Source organism: Camelus dromedarius, chromosome 1 (genome assembly GCF_036321535.1).
Source record: "Camelus dromedarius isolate mCamDro1 chromosome 1, mCamDro1.pat, whole genome shotgun sequence".
Classification (NCBI taxonomy): Eukaryota; Metazoa; Chordata; class Mammalia; order Artiodactyla; family Camelidae; genus Camelus; species Camelus dromedarius.
Genome location: NC_087436.1, coordinates 56,881,159 through 56,903,668, shown reverse-complemented (window position 1 = coordinate 56,903,668; position 22,510 = coordinate 56,881,159). Strand labels below are relative to the sequence as shown.

The window sequence follows — 22,510 nt, the reverse complement described above, 5'->3', positions numbered from 1 at the left end:
TGTTCTGGAGTATCCTTACCTCTGCTTGTCCCTCTGCCCAGAATGCCTTCCCCCTAAATACTTGCATGGTTCTTTCTCTTACTTCATTCTGGTTTCTGTTCATATGTTACCTTCCCTGATTTCCTTACTTTAAAGAGCATTTCCTGACACTTTCTATCATTTGCTTTATTTTTCTTCTGTAATTCTAATTACTGCCTGACATTTAATTACTTATCTGTGTGTTTATATGTTGATTGTCTCTTACCAGTTGACTGAATTAAAGTTCCATGAGGGAATGGACTCCTTTTGTTCCTTCTTGTATTCCCATACCTAGAATAGACTGGCACGTAATAGGCACCTGGGAAGTATTGGTTAAATGATGAAATCAATGAGTAGTTGCCTTCCCCATTAGCCTCATAATTTATTCTTATAGTCATTAGTGCATCTGGTCCATATGTACTCACTCAGTAAACATACGATGAATGAGTGAAGGCATAATTCAGCATTAAATGCCAGAGGGCTCAGTTGGTACCAGCGGAAAGGAGATTCTTCTTGTTGAGGCTAATTCATTCTAAAAGAAAAACTCATTTGGGATCTGAAAAAAGTCTGTAAGCCAGATTCTCCTCTCCTAATTAGCTCTGAAAAATCCAGCCTTTTACATTTCTAATGTTGATGCAGTTTCAGGTTTTTGAAAAGCACCCATGTTTGCCATTTCAGTATTTTGTAATAGAGAAATAAGAATAATATATGTGAAGTAATTGTAGAAGAATACAAAATTTATTTTAGTGCCTGAGTAGTGAGTGGATCCTAATTGTATTGACTTTAGACTAATGAGAGATTGTAAAGTCTTTGTAAATATTTATTATGGTTTAGAGTTGAAAGGTATCCTGGAACATTTGAGCCAACTTTCTTGTACTGCTGAATAGATGAGGCCAGAGATGTAAATGACTTGCCCAAGGTCACAGAATTTGTTAGTGGTAGAGGTAGAATTACCCTCAGGTTTCTTTTATAAAACTAAGGATTGCGAGGGTGTAGGTAACGGACACGCTCATACATAGTTTGCAGACTTGTAAATGGCTGCAGATATTCTTGCTGGCAGTGTAGTGTCATGGATCAAACATTTAAATGTGTATACCTTTTTAGAAGCAGTTCCTAAAGAAAACGTCAAATATGTGTGCCAAAATAAATGTACGATATCATTCGTCGCTTTGTTTAACATAAGACCAAAAAAATTGGAAATGAGTTAAATTATTAAATAATAGCCCGTTTATTAAGCACCTTTAATTTCTAGTGTGACAACTCATTAAAAGTTTATTTTGTATTATGTTTCAGTCCTTATACAGTGGTTCTAAAGAGAAATAGAAGATTCAGTCATTGCCTCAAAGGAGCATCCTTGCTGGCCTACAGACCAGCAAACTGTCAGTTACAGTTTGAGATGAAATAAGGATAGAAATGAAAAATAAGTATCTAGAAACTTCTGTGGTTCTACAGAGTAATTTTATGTTGGTTGAATCTGATGATAAAAAATTTGGTCTTATATTTTGATTTATTTATTTATTTTTATTTTTTGGTGGGAAGGTAATTAGGTTTATTTGTTTATTTTAACGGAAGTACTGGGGATTGAACCCAGGACCTAATACATACTAAGCATGCACTCTACCGCTGAGCTGTACCCTCCCCCTTGGTCTTATATTTTGAATGGTTTCTTTACTTCTTTTTTTCCCCAGTAATTTGTCTTTATTGTAGATTACAGAAGAATCGGTAAAGGCAAATTGAGGGAAAAAATCTTTGTGCACAGATAGTGCCTTCAACCACAGATAGTTTGAGGAACACTGCTTTCTGGAGAGCTGCATATACCTGGGAAAAGTTAAATAGTAGAAAAGAGTAGATGAGGGAATTTCTTAGAATTCGGTATTGAATGTAGTGCCTTGTTGGAATAGACCCTTCTTAAATGTTAGTGATTTTATGCTATGAACATTTTAAAAGTTTAAAAGTGAGTCACCATTTTTTTAAGCTACACTTATCTACCATTAGCATGTGAAATCATGATTCTGCACCACTTTGGATAAGTATTAATTCTGTTTTGAGTTCTTAAATTTTCTTGATGCTAAAGGAGTTTTTCTTTTTTTCTAAACATCTTTAGCTTGTGGGTTTTGAAAGGCTTGTGATTTGTTTCCCATCATTGAACTATGCTGGCACTAGTGGTTTAGGAACCACACTTTGAGAAACACTATTCTAAGGTTTCATTAAATCATTAGGTCTTAACATTTTTTTGGTCATAGATGCCTTTGAGAATTTGGGGAAAGCTATGGACAGACTCAATGGAAAATACATGTATATTTGCATACAGTTTGCTTACAATTTCAGAGAGGATTTAATCTTATCACTGAGAAGAACCTCACAAGAAGGAAGGGTTAAAATGTGTGAATTTCAGTGCTAATCTGTTCGTAGGTAAACTGGATGTGACCAATGCATTTTGAACCTTTATAACTTTCTGTGACATTTCTTACCATTTTCCTTATTATTATAGAGTGGACTACATAGAAACACTGATTTCTCTGTAAGTAACAAATTTGATTTTGAGATGTTTGTGAATGTTCTCTCTCTTTTTTTTTTTTTTAAAAACCACTATACCTTCCACATTTCTGGTAGAATTACCTTCACACATTAACTACAGAACACATTAAATCTTTGGGCTTAAACACATGGATTAACTATAAAATGAAAATGTTATGTGGCATCTTAATAGTGAATTACAGTTTAAAAAGGAATGTTTATTTTATTAGGACACTGGTAGAGAAGAATAAAGATGTTATTTCAATTCAGAGAGACTCATCAAGGAAATCCATTTAGATTAGAATAGGCATTTTAGCAGAACAAACATATGTCCGTACTAGGTAGCTCAGTGACTACATAAGAAAAGAGGCGTAATCACCCTCTTCCGTTTGGTTTTATAAGGCATAATGACACATACTTTGAGGTATTCTCTTCATTGCTACCATATAAGGTGTATTTTCAGACTTTTGGGTAAAGCTGATTACAGTTTGACTCATAAGCTAAAAAATAAGGCACATAGTTAAAGTAACCAGTGCTCATATGAATCAGAATTTTACCAACATACAGAGACATCAGTGATTGCTGGGTTTTTTTCACCATTCTAACCTACAGAAAGCCAAGTCATTTTCTTTCACAGAAAAAGATGTTAAAATGAATTCAAAGTAGCCTCATTTTAAAGGAGCACGTTCACATTAGACATCCAGGCCTGAGACTGACATTTTGTATGTAGTTGAGGTGTATTATTGGCTGGTCGAGGCACTAACATATAACCATAATAACCATATACAGTGCAAGACAGAACACCTTTAATGTAGGGCAGACTGATAAGCACTGGAGTGGTAGTAAATAAGTTGAGATGTGGAAAAAAGCTTTAAAGGCTATGGCTGAAAAAAATAGTTCTTCTTAGATGTTCTTCTGCTCGCGTTAGTGGCTGAAAACTGACCATTTTTGTTTATTTGTGATATTTCTTAGTGATTGAGTAGCATTCATCGCTGGGCAGGAAAGCAAGTTCTGTGAGTCCTTTCTTTTGGAGTAACGCTCAAATAGTTTTAGGCATTTTGGGGGGGTAGTGGTGCAAAAAATCACATTATTTTATTATTATTATTATTATTATTGTTATTATTGTTATTATTGTTATTATTTTGTTATTATTTCCCAGACAGTATTCTGGGAAATATGTGGGAGATAAACAGCTAGATATCTGGATTCAAATTTTTTATTCTACAGTAGGTACTACTAGTAGGTACTAAAATATGTTTTAAATCAAAATTAAAGATAGTCTATTAATTAGGAATTTTTTAAAAATAAGATTTGTCTCTGTGCTTTCCTCTGCCTCAAGAAGATCCTGTTGGTCAGATTGGTATAGTGTTTTTAGTAAATGTATTTCTCCAAATTTTGGTAATGGCACTGTTAGAAAAACAATAGCTTTTATTTTCCCATGGTTTAGTTCCCATGGTTTTCGGACATGGGAAATTTCTGTTAGTGTCTCTTTCTGTAGCTGTCATATTTATGTGTTCCTTTTTTACATTTACTAAGCCTGATGGCATTCCTGTCATACCCATGGTGTCAGGGTCACACATTTCCAAACATTCCACATTTGTTGAAAATATGCAGAAGGGTGAAAACTGGCATGTTGGCAGTGGCTCATTATATAGGTACCTGTCTCCTGCTTGTTACCCATAGCATGTAATAATGTAATTACTGAAGTGCATTTCTTTTGAACCAGCATAAATTGTTCTCAGTAAGCATCTACTAAAGTGTTATCTATATTATAAAATGATCTCTGTAATATTCTTAGGCACATATATTTTCAATAGATCATTTCTATTGCTAGCACCTATTTTCTGAGGTTTGTAACTAATGGCTTATTTCCAAGGAAAGACAAATAGAGGTTTTTGTGTGCATATTGAGAATTCCCTATGGTTTGGAAGGATACATTTCATTAGAGAATTCTAAGACAGTGTTGGAGTCACTGCTATGGCTAAACATTTTGCCTCTTTATGAAAAAGTTTCGGGCAATATAGCAGCTGTATTAGATGTTCATTTTATAGAGGAATCTTAGACAGACTTATTTAAAATGATATCTGCCATATTGGGTACTAACTTTTAAAAGCGAAAGCTCTATGATGCTTTCATTGATTTTGTTTGGGTTTTTTTTGCTGTGAATTCAATGATTGGTTTGCTTCTGTGATGTACTCTTAAGATGTAATAGCTTTGGGGAAGGATTAGTGTAACAGTTATGTCTGTAACTCCTTATGAATCCCAAGAGGTGTGCTTCTTTGTGGATAAGACAGGTTTTCTCTTCAGTGCATCTTTGAGATCCTTGTCTAAGTGGTACGCCATCTTGAGATATTAATATTTTATTTTCAGTGTAGTTTTATAAAGACATAGAGCTACTTTCCTTTTTTGTTAAAAAGTTTTAAGAAATACTTTTGGAACCACACATTTGTATGGAGGCTAAGTGTTTGGGAGAAGTTTAGCTATAAATTTTATTGGAGTACGTTAAGTTAATGACATGTTTAATGACATATATAAGTATTACTGTAAATTAATTAGCTCTAAATTATAGTTATTAATTATAGTCATTTAGGTTATTTTAGTTATTCAAATCAAAGTATGAGATCTTCTTGCTTCTATAATTAGTTACTATTTTGATGTTTTGTTCTGTTTACATACTATTTTGTGCATGTGCACAGTGATATACAACACACCCAGAGATGAGGCCTGGACCCTGTACCTGGGACATCTCATGACCCTTTCTTCCCTCATGGCCTTGGTTCCCTATTCTGACCTCTATCCCAGTCCCCTCCTTTGTTCCCTTTGCTGTGTGTTCTCTTGTTATCTTTCCTTCTTGTCCTTTCCTGACCCTCAACTCAAGGCTTCTTCACAAGTATCACCTTATTGATTCTTACCGTTTGGCCATTTGGTACAGTGGCAACACATAACTGCCCTGGGAAGTGGGGGTATGAGGCTACCATCCTGTGGGAATGGAGTTGGGGAAATTCAGACTTGAAAAGTGGTCAGCAGGGAAGGAGGACTTGGGAGCTGGGGTTGATTGTGTGCATACCAAGCTCTTTTGATAAGTGAGGAGAAGGTTTAGGCTCAGAGAAGCAGAGGGAGAAGAGGGGTGTATGGTCTTCCTTTAAGGAGGGAAGGGAAAAGCCAAGTCAGACCGGTCAGTTTGGAAGTTGTCTTCTCTGCCCCATATGTCCTTGCGGGAGATGTCCAGCCTGTGAGAACTGATAGTGTAGAGTGATAATACCAATGGCACTGAACATTTACTGTGCATTGTGTGCTATGTGTTGTGCCGGTGTTTTATTTAATCTGCTCAACAGCTCTGTGAGGCAGGTGGAGTCCTAGTCCCTATTTTCAAGGAGAGATAGTTGAAGCCTAGAGAGGCCTAGTAAATTCACGGCACACAATTGATAGAGGGCAGAGCGTAACGTGAAGTCACGTTTGTCTAACTTCCGAGCCTTTACTGGAAACTGTGTTCTTTCTTGCTGTGTGTAAGGAAGTTATTTAATCCCTTTGAAGATTTCTTCCCATCTGTAGAGCAGCATAAAGCTAACTGATAGTGGTAAAGGGTGGTAACAGGCCTCCCAGGATCCCTCACTTACTCTTGGTGCTCAGTACATAGTCCTAATAACTTTTTCTGTGTCATTTCTTTCTCAGGGAAGAAAAAGACTATGTGAGAGGAGATACTCATCTGAAATAACTGGAGAAAATTTACCTTTGGGTATTTCCTAGTCAAAGTAAGATGGGGGAAGCCCAAGTCTATGATACCATTTTCTCTTACATCCTCTCCGATCTCTCTCTGTCTGTCTGTCTCACACACGCACGCACACACACACACACACACACTCACATACACACACAGTCTGCACATCCACTTACTGAAGACTGGACTTCCTTTTCAAGAGAAAACATCTTACAATCCGTAATTACAGATTAAAGGGTTAAAATGTATCCATAGGGGTGAGTTTTAGTCCCAAGTGCAGGTGATTGATATTAGATCCTTTCTTATCTAAGTTAATGGGGTGGCTCAGTAAAGATACCATTCTCTTGAAGAGCATACATTTTCCTTGTTTACCTTCATTTCTGCATCAGTAAACAGAAGCTCAGAGGTAGTTCCAACAGCTGCAGCCATGCCTGCTTGCAGCTTAAGTGAGACCACAAAGCAGTGTTTTTAAAGAAGCATACAGGCAGCTACAATTAAGTATATGAAAAATTGGACAACAGTACTGAAAAATATATTTAAAGATCAAAGGAGAAGCATTTGCTTGTGATTAGTTTGATTTATACTGAACCTGACCCAGGAGCCTCCCGTGACTGCTTCCTTCCTACACATTGTGCATTTATGAAATACACACACTTACAGCTGTCATATAATATATAAAGATTTGCTGATGACAGAAAGTTATTACTGCTTCAAACAAATGCAAGCTATTTAGACTTGCAAAAACAAAGGAGAAATGAACTATACAAATAATGAGTGACCTTGTAATCTTTCCTTTGCTGCTCACAACTCATAATAGTGCTACATCCTACCCAATTAAGGAGGAAAATTTATCTTTCTATTGAGTGGATGGCTGGAGGAAGTGGTTCTGGGGATAAATGAAGCTCATTGGACTATTTAGGGAGATGCCGTCTTTAACAAGTTTTAAATTTGTTTCTATGCATTGGGCCTTTCCCACTGGTGTTAGTTTAGGCTTTTCCTGTTCTCTAGTTTAAATCAAGTGAGTAGAAAGCCTGAGATTGACTAATAAAGATGATTAAAGATTTAGAAAAGATGTTAATGTCAAAAACCCAAGACAATTAATATTACGAAGCTCAGGGGAAAAAAAACTACACAAAAAGGAGTTTGACGATTTAAATAACAAGAGAGATTTTTCATATGGTGATGGGCATTTTGTTTACATTTCTGATGATTGAGTAAAGGTTGAGAGGTTGAGAGTAAATAGAGTTAAGTTCTTCCTAACTGCCTGTTAGATAAAGTAACCAAGGGGAATTGTTACTTCTTTGGAGATCCTAGGAAAAATATATTAGCTAACTATCCAAAATGGATTTACTTTGTTCTGTTGGAAATATCGTTTAATTTTTGACCTAACTTAGGTCAGTTCAGCCTCATGATTAACTGAAGATTCTCATTTTCAGATTAGAATCTGTTTTTCTCTCTTTGGTGAATTAAGTATGTTTCTACTAGAATATAGAATTTAGAATGTTAAACTGATGGATGGATTTAGGACTAGATTACAGGATCATGGGATCAAGAGGAAAATAATTAAGATAGAACTTTATTACGTATATTTTAAAATACTGTGTAGGCAGATATATTTATTAAAATATGAAAGTAATGTGTGTGTGTTTGAGAGTAAAGAAAAAGTCTTTAAAAAATAATACCTACATTAAAACATTTTGGTAAAAATGTACTTATCTTAAAAGTTAACCATGTTAACCATTTTTAAGTGCACAATTCATTATTTGCATTAAGTATCTTTACCATGTTGTGCAACCATTAGCACTATCCATTTCCAGAATTTTTTTCATCATCCCAAATGAAAATTCTGTATAAAATCTTTGGTTTTAAGTGTTAGAGAAATATCAGTTATTTTCTTTCTTTTTTGGGCCTAGTTTCACCTGTCTTCCTACAAACCAGTATTCAGTGTGAGCCACTTGTCCTTGTTGAATTCTGAGCTTGTCATTTGAATTAGAATGAATTAGAACTAGATTTCTTTTGATTTGTACTTGTTCCATGTTTCTGAGTATCTATTAAAATTATATCATCTTTTATTTTACTATCATATTATATATTTGTTTCCTTCTTTTGGAGCAATGAAATAGATACATGTTGAAGTTTAAGGGAGATCAAACTAAATGTTAATATGTAGAAAATTTCATAGAGAAGGAAAGAAAGATTGGGGATTAAAGACTGTGGTACACAAAGAAGTCTGACTGTCTCAGATGCAACTGGTTCCCTTCCACTCTTGCTAAGTGCCTGGAGCAGGAAGCACATCCAGCGTAGTAGATACCTGGGGCTGTGATCTGAAAGAGTTCAGTTCCCCAAACATTGGATATGGAGTGGATGCGACATGAAGGACGTTCAGGATGTTCAGTACATCCTCCTTCTGTATTACTCTTTGTGCTCAAACGAAAATACAGTTGTTTAAAGAGTTTTAAAAATTATTTTAAAAAGAGTATTAAATACCCTGTTCAGATTATCTTCTTTTTTCCTGCTCAAATGTAATTTTCTTGGCTACTTCTCTTCTGCATTTGTAACAGTCATGCACTACTGTTACACAGTAGAGAAATGGAGAAATTATCAGAGCTCCTTTCTCAGACAATTATTGTAGATTTTTAGAAAGCAAATAAGAATTTAAGACAATAAATATTAAAGTCATTTGAATTTTTATTGACCTGTTAACCAAGATAATTTGTGTTACTTTAATAGTATATTAATATACCTTTATGTCTGTATAACAGAAGTATGATTTTCATCTGTGTTTATTCTTTGTTTTTTAGAGAGTGACAGTCCTAATGAAATCTATTTTTTACAGCTGAAAGACGGCGGCAAAGCATCCCAGGCAAATGTAAGAATAGGTGATGTGGTTCTCAGCATTGACGGAATAAGTGCGCATGGAATGACTCATCTTGAAGCCCAGAACAAGATTAAGGGTTGTACAGGCTCTTTGAATATGACCCTGCAAAGGTAAATTGCTTTTTGTTTGGCTCTGAGAGAGAAAACAACACTGAGGAATGTGTTTTCGTGTATCTGATTCATGGTGTTAACTAAAAAGCAGTTTCTGCTGCCATTGTTTCAGGTAGATGAATAAAAAATATAATGGCTTTTAAATTGGGTAATTGAGCAGTGTAAGAATTGGTGATAGCTTTGGATTATACAGCATGTATTCACATACACACAAAAATTGTGTGTATTGTTTCAGGGAATTTAAGAATTCCTGAAATTTCTCAATGGATTGCAGGCTAGGAATTCTTATAGCGTAAAACTCTTGGCCTTAATATTCTGGGCAATATACTAGAGGGTATTTTTTTAAGGTATGATTTTTTTTTTTAATGTCTTTTGCCCCTTTTTCTCCTGGGTAGAAAAATAAAATTTTAATATATGCATTTGAAGTCCAGATTTTCTGAATTTAGTTTGGCTTCAGTTTTAAAATAGCTAATTATCACATTGGTTATACTATATCAGGTCTTTTCAGTATCCCAACATATGAACTATATTGATAGCACCTGGATTTCTTGTTAAAAATACTGATAGGAATCAGAATATCTGGAAGTAAGGGCCAAGAATTATATTTTGATAAATTGTCTGTGGTTATTATGAAATATAAAGATTGAACCACTATGGTGTCTTGGGTTGAGGGGAAGGGAGGAGAAAGAGGGAATAGAGGGAGCATGATTGAATGATGGCTCTGAACCTTTAAGTTTATAAGGAAGGTAGCTATCATTTACCAGGTGGTTATGGAGGATTTTAAGCAAGACTTGCTTTTTATGATTACAGAAGTGTTCTCTGTTCTATAAACTTTGGAAAGCACTATTTTCCTCTGAAACATCTTATAGTCTTCCATAAATTATTGTGTGTGTTATAAATCTTTAAGAGAGGAGTAATGTATGTGGTACTTTCCAAACATTTTTAGCTATGAAACCTTTTTTTCTTGGAGTCTCTCCTGGGACTATTTAGAGGATATAAACAAAATAAATTATATGCACTTGTCCGGAGCAGTATCAGTTGGGTCTTAGGACAGAGTAGGAAACATTTTTGTGAACTTAGACTTACAGATTTACTTTGATGTATCATGACTTTCTGACCAGTTCCCCTTTGGAGAAATTTGTGTGTGTATGGTGAGTATGTGTGAGTGTGTATATGTGTGTGCGTGTGAAATTTCTTTCAATGGACCATTGAATCAAAGATCATGTATATTTAAATTTGGAAAGATATTAGCTATACATTGTATTATTTTTTACTGTTTGTTTATAAACTGAAGTATAGTCAGGCTACAATGTTGTGTCAATTTCTGGTGTATAGCATAACGTTTCAGTCATCCATATACATACATATATTCCTTTTTGTATTCTTTTTCATTATAGGTTACTACAAGATATTGAATAGTGTTCCCTGTGCAATGCAGAAGAAACTTGTTGTTTTATCTACTTTATATATAGTAGTTAGTATCTGCAATAGCTATATATTTTAATACATATAAAAGTAATCAATGAGAAAAAAAAACCTTGCTAAAAAGTTCCATTTTGATAGTATCCTTTCATTCTATATATTGAGACCTATAACACAAAAATTGTTACTAGTTAAATGAAGGTAGTCATTTTTGTTGATAGGCATTTTTGCTAAGTATGAATTCTGAAAGGGATCCAAGAAGTCAAGAAGCTTAACTCGTCTAAGATATCAGCAAAACAAACACAGATGATGTTGAGCTGTTTCTCAAATTCGATACGGAAAGTTTATGTAGGGTGTAAGCTTTTTTTCTGGGCTGTGTGTCATTTCTTTCATAGTAGCTTACTTGTTTTCACATTGTGCTCCTTATTTTATGATCCAGGACTCAGTATCTTATTTTCTATTGAAAACACTTCTGGGTTCCTAAAGAGTAGATGAAAACCAGATGTTACCCTGTTTGAATGCATTTCTAATTTAAGTCATCTGCTACTGACTCGAGAAGTGTCTTTGAAGCTGCTTAAATACAAAATTATAAACATTTGGAGATACTACTTAATCTTGTCTTCTTATTTCTGAATATGGATACTCAAGAGACCCAAAATATGAGGGAGAATTTTAGAGTCCTGTTGTCATTTATTGTTGCTCTTCTCCAGTTTTTGAACACTTCTTTTGTTAGGTGATGTCAGCCTGAAAGAGAATTGCATTTGTGAGAATTCACGGTATGACATAGGCGTTGCTACTGAAGAAATGCTTTTTGCCTTTTATGGAAAAAATAAAACTTTGAACAATTATCTTCAATTCTTCCCTATACGAAGGCCATTCTCTTCTTAAGTCCTCTCTCTTTCTCATATCAAAGCAAATATTTTTACTCCCACTCATTTCTGAGTTTGAACAACAGCATCCTTAATTGGCCTCCAGTCATCTTACCCTCTTTACCCCACCTCTCACCAACCAGACTGTTCAGCATTCTCCTTCCAAACTGAGTGAACTACAACAGGACTTTCTCTGTGTAACTTTTTCTTCATATACATGTAGTTTTCTTCATGAATAACTAGTACTTTCCTTCATAGACTTGTCTTAGTCCAGTTTCCCGAGAAGCAGGACCTGAGATGGGATTCACATACAATTGATAGATCAAGAGAGATCTTTCAAATGTTACTTTCAAGGGAGTGAGTGAAGCAGGATTGGGAAGAAGAAACTGAGGTGAGCAGGGTTGTGGTTTCAGGGGATGTTTCGCCTTAGCTTCACCCAGGAGGGAACTTGGCAACAAAATTGTACCATTGAGTCTGTCTTACCTCGAGGCAAAGGAACTGGGCTTTTGTCCCCCTTCCTACGTTCCTTAGTCTTTGGCCACCAGCTATCCTGGAAATACATGTGTGTGTGTATGTGTGTGTATGTGCGCATGCACACGTGCATGTGCAGGGGAAGGCTAGGAGGTAGCTTCTGCTGCTTCCACAGCAGAAGTTGCTGGTGTGAACCATTAGCAGCAATACAGGGAGCACCTTGAGGATGGATGTGCCAAGCCAGTAGAAGAGTTCTAGGGGACCCAGACTGGGTACCCACCGTATGTGCTGTGAGATTCCATCCAGACTGGAGTCCCTTGCTCAGAGGAGCAGACTCTCTGCGACCAAGGCCCACTCAGATTGTCCTCCACAGATTATCGCTGCTCATCAGTGAATACCATATTTCTGTTTTTAAGATACCTTACTGTCCCTCACATGCCTTTTTGTCCTCTTACGAAAATCTGCTTCATCTGGAACGCCTACCCACCTCTTCACTGCCAGTTCGTGCCTCCATTCCGCAAACTCCTCATCATCTACCCATAGTCTTTCCTTACCCATTTTCCCCCTTTGAACTCTTATGACAAGTTTATACTATTCAGCTCAGCATTTAATTATACACTAGGTATAACTAGGAATAATAAGGCAGATTCCATGAGTCATATACAAATAAACCTAATTAGTTAATAATCATACCTAATACTGCCTATGTAGTTAACTAATTACTTCATGTATATTAGCTCTGTTTCACCAGCTAGACTCCTTGAAAGCAAAGACCATGTTTTTTTGTACTATTTATATTTGACAACATCTTGTATAGTCTTGTGTTTCTAGTGTCCAATAAATGTTCGATGGGCACCAGCATTATTTCTCAGACTTGGCATCACTGATTTATTCCACAAATATTTTTTGAGCTATTACTGTGCCAGGCACTGTTGTAGGTGCTGGGGACACAACAGTGAGCAAAACAGACAAAATTCCTGCCCTCCTGGTGCTGACCTTTTAGTGAGCAGAGACAGATAATACACAAGTAAAAGCGTATGGTATGTCACATGGTGATAAGTGCTATAGGGAAAAATAAAGCATCTAAGGGCCATAGAGAATGCAGGGGTAGGAGACAGCAATTTAAGGTAGAGTGGTGGGGAAAGACTCAGTGAGAAGGTTGCTGGATCCCTGGGTCCCGAGTGTCCCAGGCGGAGGGAAGAGCTGGTGCAGTGGCCCCGTTGGGAAGACCAGTGTGCCTGGAGCAGAGTGAGTGAAGGCAGAGGGGTAAGAAGTGAGGTCAGAGAGGGAGGGAGCAGGGAGTGGGTAGGGAAGGGACAGAACTTGTAGAGCCTTGTGGGGCACTGTAATGTTTGTAATAAAATTTAAGTTTTCCTGGGCCTATAAAAAGTTGTGAGAACACCTTGGAGCGTTGTAGCTGCTTGGCCAGATCTACGGTAGGATTTGGGAGAGAAAAGACATCATTATTGGAAAGAGGGGCTAAAGGAGGAGCAGGCCAAGCCGCTCCCTAGTCTTTCTTTCTCATAGGATTAATCTCAGTTTAAGAAATAATTTAGGTTTCATCATTTTTATTAAATTCTTTTTTTTTTGTATATTCATTTTTTATTGAAGTATAGTCTTGCTAGCGGTGCACTGCCTTTTCCTTCTAGTAGAAGTACTGGGTGATTACCACTTCTGCTCATCTCCACCCAGGAATCCCCAGGGGGAGACTATAAGAGAAAACCCATCCTTGTTTTTGAAATGAAAGTTACCAGCAATTTTGTTTTGTGAAATTGTTTTGGTATTAAGTACTATTGTTATATGTCTGTTCATTAAATATGTATATTTAATTGATCTCTTCTTTAAGCCCAACCTCAATATCCTAAAGTAGGATTTAAGTAAGAAAAAGTAAAATAAAGAGACTTGCTTGAGTAGGGTTATTTTGTACTGTTTTTCCTATCTAGTCTAATTTGGGGCTTTTGTAATAAAGCAAACACACTATCTCTCATTGATATCCTAAAAAATAAAAGACTTGTCTCATTGAATCCTAGCATCTAATGAATATAGAAGTGTGGAAGTTTTCATTTTGATTTGTCTTTTATCCTTGGAAAGGATGGGAAAGCATTTTTTTTCCCCCTGAAACTGGCACTGATTCTAAGTATACTACAACTGGACACTGAAAAATTCTATTTGAAATTATTTTTCCTTTTGGGACAATTAGGCAGATAGTAGTGTGCTTATTTTTAAATATCATTTGCATTTTGCCTATGCTTTTGATCCAAGTCAAAGTGGATCATTTAAAAAGTTGCATTATTTCAGCTAATAAGAGAAGAAAACTACTTTCTAAAGCTTTGATGTCTTGTAGCTCTATTAATTATCTTAGAGTTGGATCTGTGAATAAGATTTTTGACTTTCATTTTATTTCAGTAATTCTCTGAATAACGTAGATAAACCTGCTAGTAACTTACTGTATGAATTGGGGTAAGTCACTAAACTTCCAGGCCTTCATTTTCCTGACTGTAAAACGAGGTTAGGACTAATTTCTTAGTTGCCTTAAATTCTGGTTCTCTTGTTGTGGTTTTTCAGCTGTAAATGGATAAGTTCCCTAGAGCTTGCTGTTAGATCAGACTAACTTAAGTCTGCTTGTTTTGGCTTTGAGAATCAGGAAATTTGACTTTTTTCATTGGAGTTATCTTAAACTGTGCCAGGTTAGCAGAGTGACTTGTACTACTCTGCCGACTTTAAGGTGAAAGGTCGGTCAGAATGATATTCAAACAAAACTTAATCATTAAAAAATACTTTATATATTTGTCCTTATTTAATATTTTTAAATTAATCCTCTCAGAATCACAGGGACGATGTGTAATTTTTCTAATCTTTCTTGTTTTTTGCATTATTGGTAGTGGCATGTCTGTGTTTTTTTTAATTTTTTTGGTTCCTTAAGCTTCATTTAGTGTATAACTTGTTATGATTGGAAGTGAAAGATATAGAAGGATTGAGTTTTGAAAAATATTGATGTACTCTCTTTCAGCCTCCTGCTTCTTCCTCATCCTTGAAGCTACAAAAAAAAAAAAAATTGTCAGAGGTCCAGTAACTACAACTAATGAATGACAGAGTGGAATAATTTAATAGGCACTTTGAGTTACAAGAAAAAAGAAAAAGTAGCTGTTGTACCAGACTGAAGCTATTAGGCATCTTTTGTTTCATTTTAATGGATTGCTTAACATCCTATGACTGTTAACTTTAATGGGTTCAACTCTCTTTTTTCACTAATATCATAGAGGCAAGATTTCAGAAAGTTTTTATTTTTTTAATCGGAGGTTTTGGTTCTCTATCTGGGATGCTTCTTTTCATGTGAATTAAAAGACATTTAGTTTGATTATCTTTTCTTTTAATTGGAGTTTCACATTATCCCACCTCTGGTTCCTTTTTTCCCTTTGGTATTTCATATGCTTTTTGAATGTCTTTTCTGCAATTTAGGTTTTATTGGTTTTTATTGTTTGTTTTTTGCTTGTTTGTGTTGGTTTTAATCTTGTTTTTTAATTCTTTGTTTGGAGGATAACTTTTTCAGAAGGACTGTCTGATTAATCTACCCTCCTCCTCATCATTAAAATTAGAAGTGCTGCTTAGGAAGAAAGTGGAAGAGGACAAGCACACATTGACATCTCTTTAGTGCAAGTCTTTTTTTTTTTAATAAGAGTGTAGTTGATTTATAATATGTTAGTTCCTGGTATACAGCATAGTCATTCAGTTGTATGTATATATGTGTGTGTGTCTGTGTGTGTATTTATATTCAAACAGCACTTTTTCATATTCTTTTTCCTTATAGGTTACTACAAGATATTGAATATAGTTCCCTATGGTATACAGTAGAAACTTGTTGTTTATCTATTTTATATATACTATTTAGTATCTGCAAATCTCGAACTCCCAATTTATCTCTTCCTTCCCCCTTCCCCCTCTGGTAACCGGAAGTCTGTTTTCTGTGTCTGTAAGTCTGTTTCTGTTTCATAAATAAGTTCATTTGTGTTTTTTAGATTCCACATAGAAGTGATATCATATGATATTTGTCTTTCTCTGTCTGACTTACTTCACTTAGTATGATAATCTCTAGGTCCATTTGTGTTGCTGCAAATGGCATTATTTCATTCTTTTTTATGGCTGAGTAGTTTTTGTGCAGGTCTTTTCACATATCTCACTTAATCCTTTTATCAGTCCATTGAGGAAGCAGTTAACATACCCATTTTCTGGATGATTATTTTATGGCTTTGAGAGTTTATGTGACTTGCCTAACAAACCCAGATCAGTTCAAAGACTGCCCTCCCCTCTTTCTTTGCTGTAACAAGGGCCTTAGTGACTATAGTCTCATAATAAAATTTGGTAAGACAGGATAGTAATTTAATAGGAGTTACTCCTTGATTCTTTTACTTTTAAGCAACAGCATCTCTTTTCATTTTCACTCTCACCTTTCAGTATTCCATAATAAATATTATACCTAAATTATTTTCTGTGTGCTTCATAGATCTTATATATTAGAATAAAAGTAAAAGAAAATAAGGAGGCTCAATAGATGAGTGGGCTGCTAGGTAGAAGCATTCATTTGGATACTGTCTTGTATATATGGTTGCTTGTCCTAAATCAAAATGTCATTTTTAATTCCCCCCCCCAAGTTTATAAGCTTGTTGACTATAGTATTTGCTAGCTTATTTCTGTTTTAAAGTTAGAAAACTTTTTTCTTCAGATGGCTCTGTCTGTGCATTCCATGAGTAACTAAGGATTCACAAATTTTAAAAAAGTATGTTTTTAAGACTTCTTACTCAATATGACGCTGACTGGAAAAGATGCTGAAACTGCCTATCAGCAGACCTCCAAGGGAAGTATTTATCTTTTATCTCTTCTTCTTCAATTCACTAGGGATAAAGACTGCTGAAAACGAACTTGAAGACTCAAATTAGTGCATCATTTTTGATAGTCTGTAGCAACTTGGCAATAGCAGATTTGGTAAATATGGGTTTGTCAGAGTGTATTTTGCATTTTGAAATTCTTGCCTTTTAACTTTACATCTTGAAAGTACAGTTTTTTTTTTTTTTAACATTAGAGTCTTATTGATTTATCTGAAGGAAAAAATATTTCATTCTGTAATCCTTTGAGTTAAAATAATCCTAGAGAATAATACATTTAAACACCTGTTTAATTTTGAAGCTTTAATGTAAATCCTTAATATGTAGAATATTTTTGTATGTGTATAATTTTTAAATAGGCCATGGAATAGAGATATAAAGAAGGAGATTGGTAGTAAAACTGGCTTTGAAATTAGGACAACTTGGTACAAACCTTGGTTCCACCACTTCCTAGCTGTGTGACCTTAGGCACGTTATATAACTGAGTTTGTTAGCCATTTGTGAGTGGGCAAAGTAATAACTCCCTTCTAGGGCTATTATAAAGGTTAGATGAAATAATAAATGTAAAAAACCTAGGACATAATGTAGATAAGTTTTCTCTCCTTTCTTCCTGTTTCTCTCTTCAGTATAAGTGAGTGTCAATACAGTGTCCATTGTAAAGTTACTTCTAGGAGATTGTATTTATTTTGTTTCTTAGCAACAAAATGGGTGTGACTGGAGGGAAATAGGGAGAAAATGAGAGGGCCGTCTGGTAGGTAGTTATCTTCGAAAGTCAGAAAGATGATGATTCAAGTGTTAGAAGAAAGGATTGTTTATAGTCAAGTGAGTGGTTTTTGATCATACAATTGTAATTAAAGCTTTTTTAAAGCATGCAGTGGATACGGATATTATGCTTAGTGCTAGCTAACTACTGCCTTCGTTCAAGAACTATCTCAACCAATAATTTATGGCAGAGAAGAGAAACCGGTATGCCCCTAGTCTTGTTTATTCTGCTAATTCCTCTTGTTCTCTTTAGAGGAACAATGCAGATATAGTTCTCTCTTACTCTGGGTTAAGCCAGAAAGACAAACAACAAAAAAAAGTTTTTTCTGTCACTCTCCCGTCCAAATTCATGTGTATTCCCTTTAATTTCCTGTGTGACATTAATATCAAGTTAAATTTCTAACTATTGGATTGTGTTTTTATGATACTTTTAGAAATAATTTTCTCTTGTAGCCTTTTATCAACACTGTCATTACTTAAGTTTAATTGGAAAATCTCATAATGTTCCAAATTTTTGAAAATTGGACTTCTTCAGATTTACCTTATGACCAGGTGCCATAAGGGGTGGATATAAAGAGAATGACTTATTTATTTATTTTTAATTTAAAAAAAAACCTTTTTTGGGGGGTAGGTGCTTAGGTTTATTATTTATTTTTAGTGAAGGTACTAGGGATTGAAACAGGACCTCGTGCATGCTAAGCGCGCACTCTACCACTGCTCTACCCTTCCCCACTAAGAGAGTGATTTATGATTGGGATATTTATTGAGATAGGGAGAGACAGAAACTGCTACAGAGGTTCAAAGAGGGCAAGATCCTTTTCAGATGGAAAGGCTTCTTATAGGTGCTGAATCTTGGGCTTGGCTTTGATGAGAAGACTGTCTCAGATGGGGGCGGCCAGTCCCCAAGGATCTGTTCAGACGAGCATGCTAACCATCAAAAGTGGAGATAAGAATGAAAGGAAAGTTAGGTTTGAATAATGCTTTGCAGAGTCTTAGACACTGAGATGTTGAAAGTTTTGATCAGAAAAGTGACATTTTCAGGAAAGTGTTTAATGAGACTGCTTGGAGGAAGGTAGACACCAGAGGCAGGGAGACCAGTTTGACAAGGATTGCAGTAACGTGGGGCTTGAGGGCCTGAAATGGAAAGCAGAGGAGAAATGGGAGGAATTAGAATCTGTGAACAGTAATTCTAAAGGCCACAGTAATGGTGTGAATATGAGGAAAGAGGGAAGAGCCAAAGAAGGCTCATGTTTTCAGCCTGCTGGACCCGGGCTCCATTCTCCTGTCACCTTCTCCCGGCTCCTTGACTCCCTGGAGCCATGGTTCTGCTCTGCTTTACACTAGAGTGTCTCACAGATTCCTCAACCTCAGTATGGTCAGAACTGAGCTCTCCACCTTGTCTCACCAGTTTGCATCTCCAGCTGCACTTATCTTGTTGAAGCGCCCACCACCCACCCTGTTACCCAGATGAGGAGGACTCATTCCTTGTCTGAACCTCCCACATTCATCTCTAACCACCTGTTAGTACACTTTGTATGTATCTCAAACCAGACTATGAATAGAATAGAATAAAGTAGCCAGGCCTCAGGGTATGGAGGTGGGGAAGCGTAGCTCCTAGTAATAATGGGAGTAATGTGTAAGATCCTTTTGTTGGACAAATGCTAATCGGACATTTACTGTGCTGGTTATTGGGGATGGAAAGGAAGCCCTCACACCTGCCCTCAAGGAGCGCACACTGTGGAGCCCTGGTTTCTAACCTTAAATAAGGACCTTGTTTTAATATCAAACATTTCCTGGGCAACCCTTCGCCCACTACATTAAGATAATAATTGTATTTTAAGAAACTGCAGACTTCATACCTATTGTACTGCATTTTTAAATGAAGATTTTTTATATTTATGTACAAGAATTTACATTTATTTAAAAATCCAAACATATACATGATCTAAGCAGACTTTAAACAGTGTTTAGTATAGAAATGAATTCATGAATCATCTGTGACTGCTTCGAACTGTGTGCTTGTTACCTCCAGCTGCTTCAAGCATCCTTCACAAATTGGGAACCACTGGCCAAGAAACATTTTAAGCCATCTGAAAGTAGATCCATAGGTAAGATGAGACAGAGGAGAGAGAGTTTGAGGGTGGTCAGGGAAACAAGAAAGAAAGGCAGAGATCGCAGGGCAGCAATTGAAGGACGAGAGTAACCTGGGAAGATTCTCCTGGTCACATCTGCTTGTTAGTGGATTAAAAAGAACATGATTCTACAACATTAGATTCTACCAAATTTACCTTCAATATCATTTTAAGAAAAAGCCTAATTTCAGAGTTTAAAATGAGAGGCATATGTCATATTTCCTAGTATAAAATGGAATAGCTGAGGAAGATGTAACATGCACGCTGAGTTAAATGGCCAGAATATCACACCCCGCTTTTGAAAGGAAGAAATAATACTCTGTTTTTACATACTCCAGAGCCTATCACTCCAGGGGACGTAGAAATACTCAATAAATAGTTACTGCCCTGAGTTGTAGAGACTGTTACTTTAAAAAATACAGTAATTTTTGCTATGTTTGCCTGATACATTTAGAAATAATTAAGAAGTTATTAGTGAGATTGAGTGACAAACTGGTCATTTTTGAGTGTTTGATGGCAGTAGTCTCCTCGGAATTTCAAATAAACCTTGTGTCCATGGCATTGAGAGCTTTTGAAAGAATTGAAATTCAAGTCATTCCCAACTGTTTCCAGTAACTGTTGTTGCTATTAAGGTCTCGAAGGCTGAAATAGCTTGGGCTTTATGTGATTTGGAAAGTAAACGGGAGTGATTGACTGTGCAGAACACAAGCGGCAGAGTATTTATACTGTTGAACTTTGCAGCTTATTTCTTCTTTCACATATCTTAAAGGCTGTGTTTTCATAATAAACCAGCTTTATAAATAGATTTCTAAATGGTACTAGTCCCAATAATTTCTTTTATCAAGTACTATCGCTATTAACAGTCTTTCTCTGAAATTTAAAACATATAAAAATAGCCTCTCATTCATCTATTTTTTGTATACATGAATTTTAGTTTCTTGTGTTATACAGCAAGAGTTCATTTTTGCATTACAATAAAAACCTATAGGTGATAGTCTTGAATTCAGTGACCTCTCTTAAAATTGAGTCTGCCTTTATCTTGACTGTTTTGGCTGACATTTATAGTATTGTTTTCCTGTGTAATTCACCCTATTACAATGAATATGAGGGACTTTCCAGATTCTTTTGTTTTACTGGAATTTTGTTACATGGACCGCGCTTTGAAATAATGGATTATTTATTAGTTCAGAATGTTTTTGTTATCCTGAGGATATGGGATATGTTTGGTTACTAAATTATTCTTAAAACTATGAAAAGTATTTTTGTATTTGAAAGATAAGCTGGTTAATTGCCTCCTTCAAACTAGGATTTTAATCTTTTTGACACACTGAAATATAGAGCAATGTCTCTTTTCCAGATTTTATGGATTCTATAGTGTTTGTGTAGATTTCTTTTTCTAATGAGAAACCTGTTTGTTTTAGTAAGGCAAAGAATTATCTCCAAGGCATCAAAGTGAATTTGTCCTTAATTGAAACTTTGCTGTGATGTTTTTGATTTTTACATGTAACTATTTACAGCTGAAATAATTTTATAATTATGCAGAAAAGAGTCCATTTTTATTTATACCTTTAAAGAGCTTATACTGGTTATAGCAATATTCATGTTTCCAAGGACTTTAGATAACAGTTTTTCTTCTCAGCTATCTGATGGGAAAAGTGTCAAAATTGCTAGGGATGGAATTTCAATCTTGTTTTTTTTTTAGCACGCAGTAGGAAATTAGTAAGTAAAGCATATTAAAGAAAAAGAAACTAGAATTTTAAATTCTTGTTCCAGCAATACACTGAGCCCGGAGCTTTATATACCTCAGTCATTGAATCTTCACAGCTGTTTGACAGTCTCCCTCTGCTTTACAAGAAAGTGAAGCAAGTGCTTCAAAGTCACACAACTTGTAACTAAGGCAGAAGTCAAGCTCAGATCTGTTTCCCTCTTACTGTAATGATTTTTCGATAACATCACACTGTCTCTTTAAACAAAGGAATTTTAAATATATTTTTATTGTACAGTCATCCTAATACCTGTTGTCTAGAAGTTCATTTTGCTTTTCCAAATACACCACAATAAGAATTTTTGCCATCAAATTTGTTCCATAGGAGGCACAGAAAGAGGTAAATTGTGGAGACATTTGTTTGATATTTAAGTAAATTTGAAATTCTGTGAAAAATACTAACAATGAGTTAATGCTCTTTGAAAAATTTGCTTTTGTAGAAGCTCACAAAATATTCTAGCGGTAATGTTACCTCACTCATTCCTCTAGCAGCTGCAATTCTCCAAATAAATTAAAGCAGCTTTAGTATCTTCATCTGTGAAGCAGTTTTTCAGTTGAATTAAAATGCATGGTTAAGTTCAAGTATAGAGAACAGGTGTCATAAATTCATAGCATTTTAGGGTTTGAAGCAATGCCAGCCACCAACCTGTGTAGTACTTAGTCCAACTACATTATTTGTCTCTGGACTTAAAATTTTCTTTTTGATCTATGTAAAAAGTACCTACTGTGACCACTCTGACAGTCATGACACTGGATTGGAGTTGTGCAGCAGAGGAGGAGAAGGATAGGTGTCAGCCTGTGAGCTTAACCTTCTCGTCCCACATGCCTTTCACCCTGCTCTACTCTTCTCCATCTGTTTTGTGGTCTAATTACAATGTTCTTTTAGATGTCTTATCATATACCGAGAGTGGGAAATGTGTTGGATTTAATGGTAAATTGGTTTATAGGAAATGCCAAAACTGTTACAG

At 35.6% G+C, this 22,510-nt stretch overlaps 1 protein-coding gene across 10 annotated transcripts in view; it reads left to right on the top strand.

Annotated features, from left to right (window-relative positions):
• Nucleotides 1-22,510, top strand: part of PDLIM5 (PDZ and LIM domain 5) — a 185,445-nt gene that overhangs the window by 46,470 nt on the left and 116,465 nt on the right. For all 10 annotated transcript variants that reach the window (XM_031469330.2, XM_031469309.2, XM_031469300.2 and 7 more), the window contains exon 3: nucleotides 9,090-9,241. In XM_031469330.2, the coding sequence (XP_031325190.1) occupies nucleotides 9,090-9,241 (152 nt within the window). The remainder of the gene's footprint in view (nucleotides 1-9,089; nucleotides 9,242-22,510) is intronic.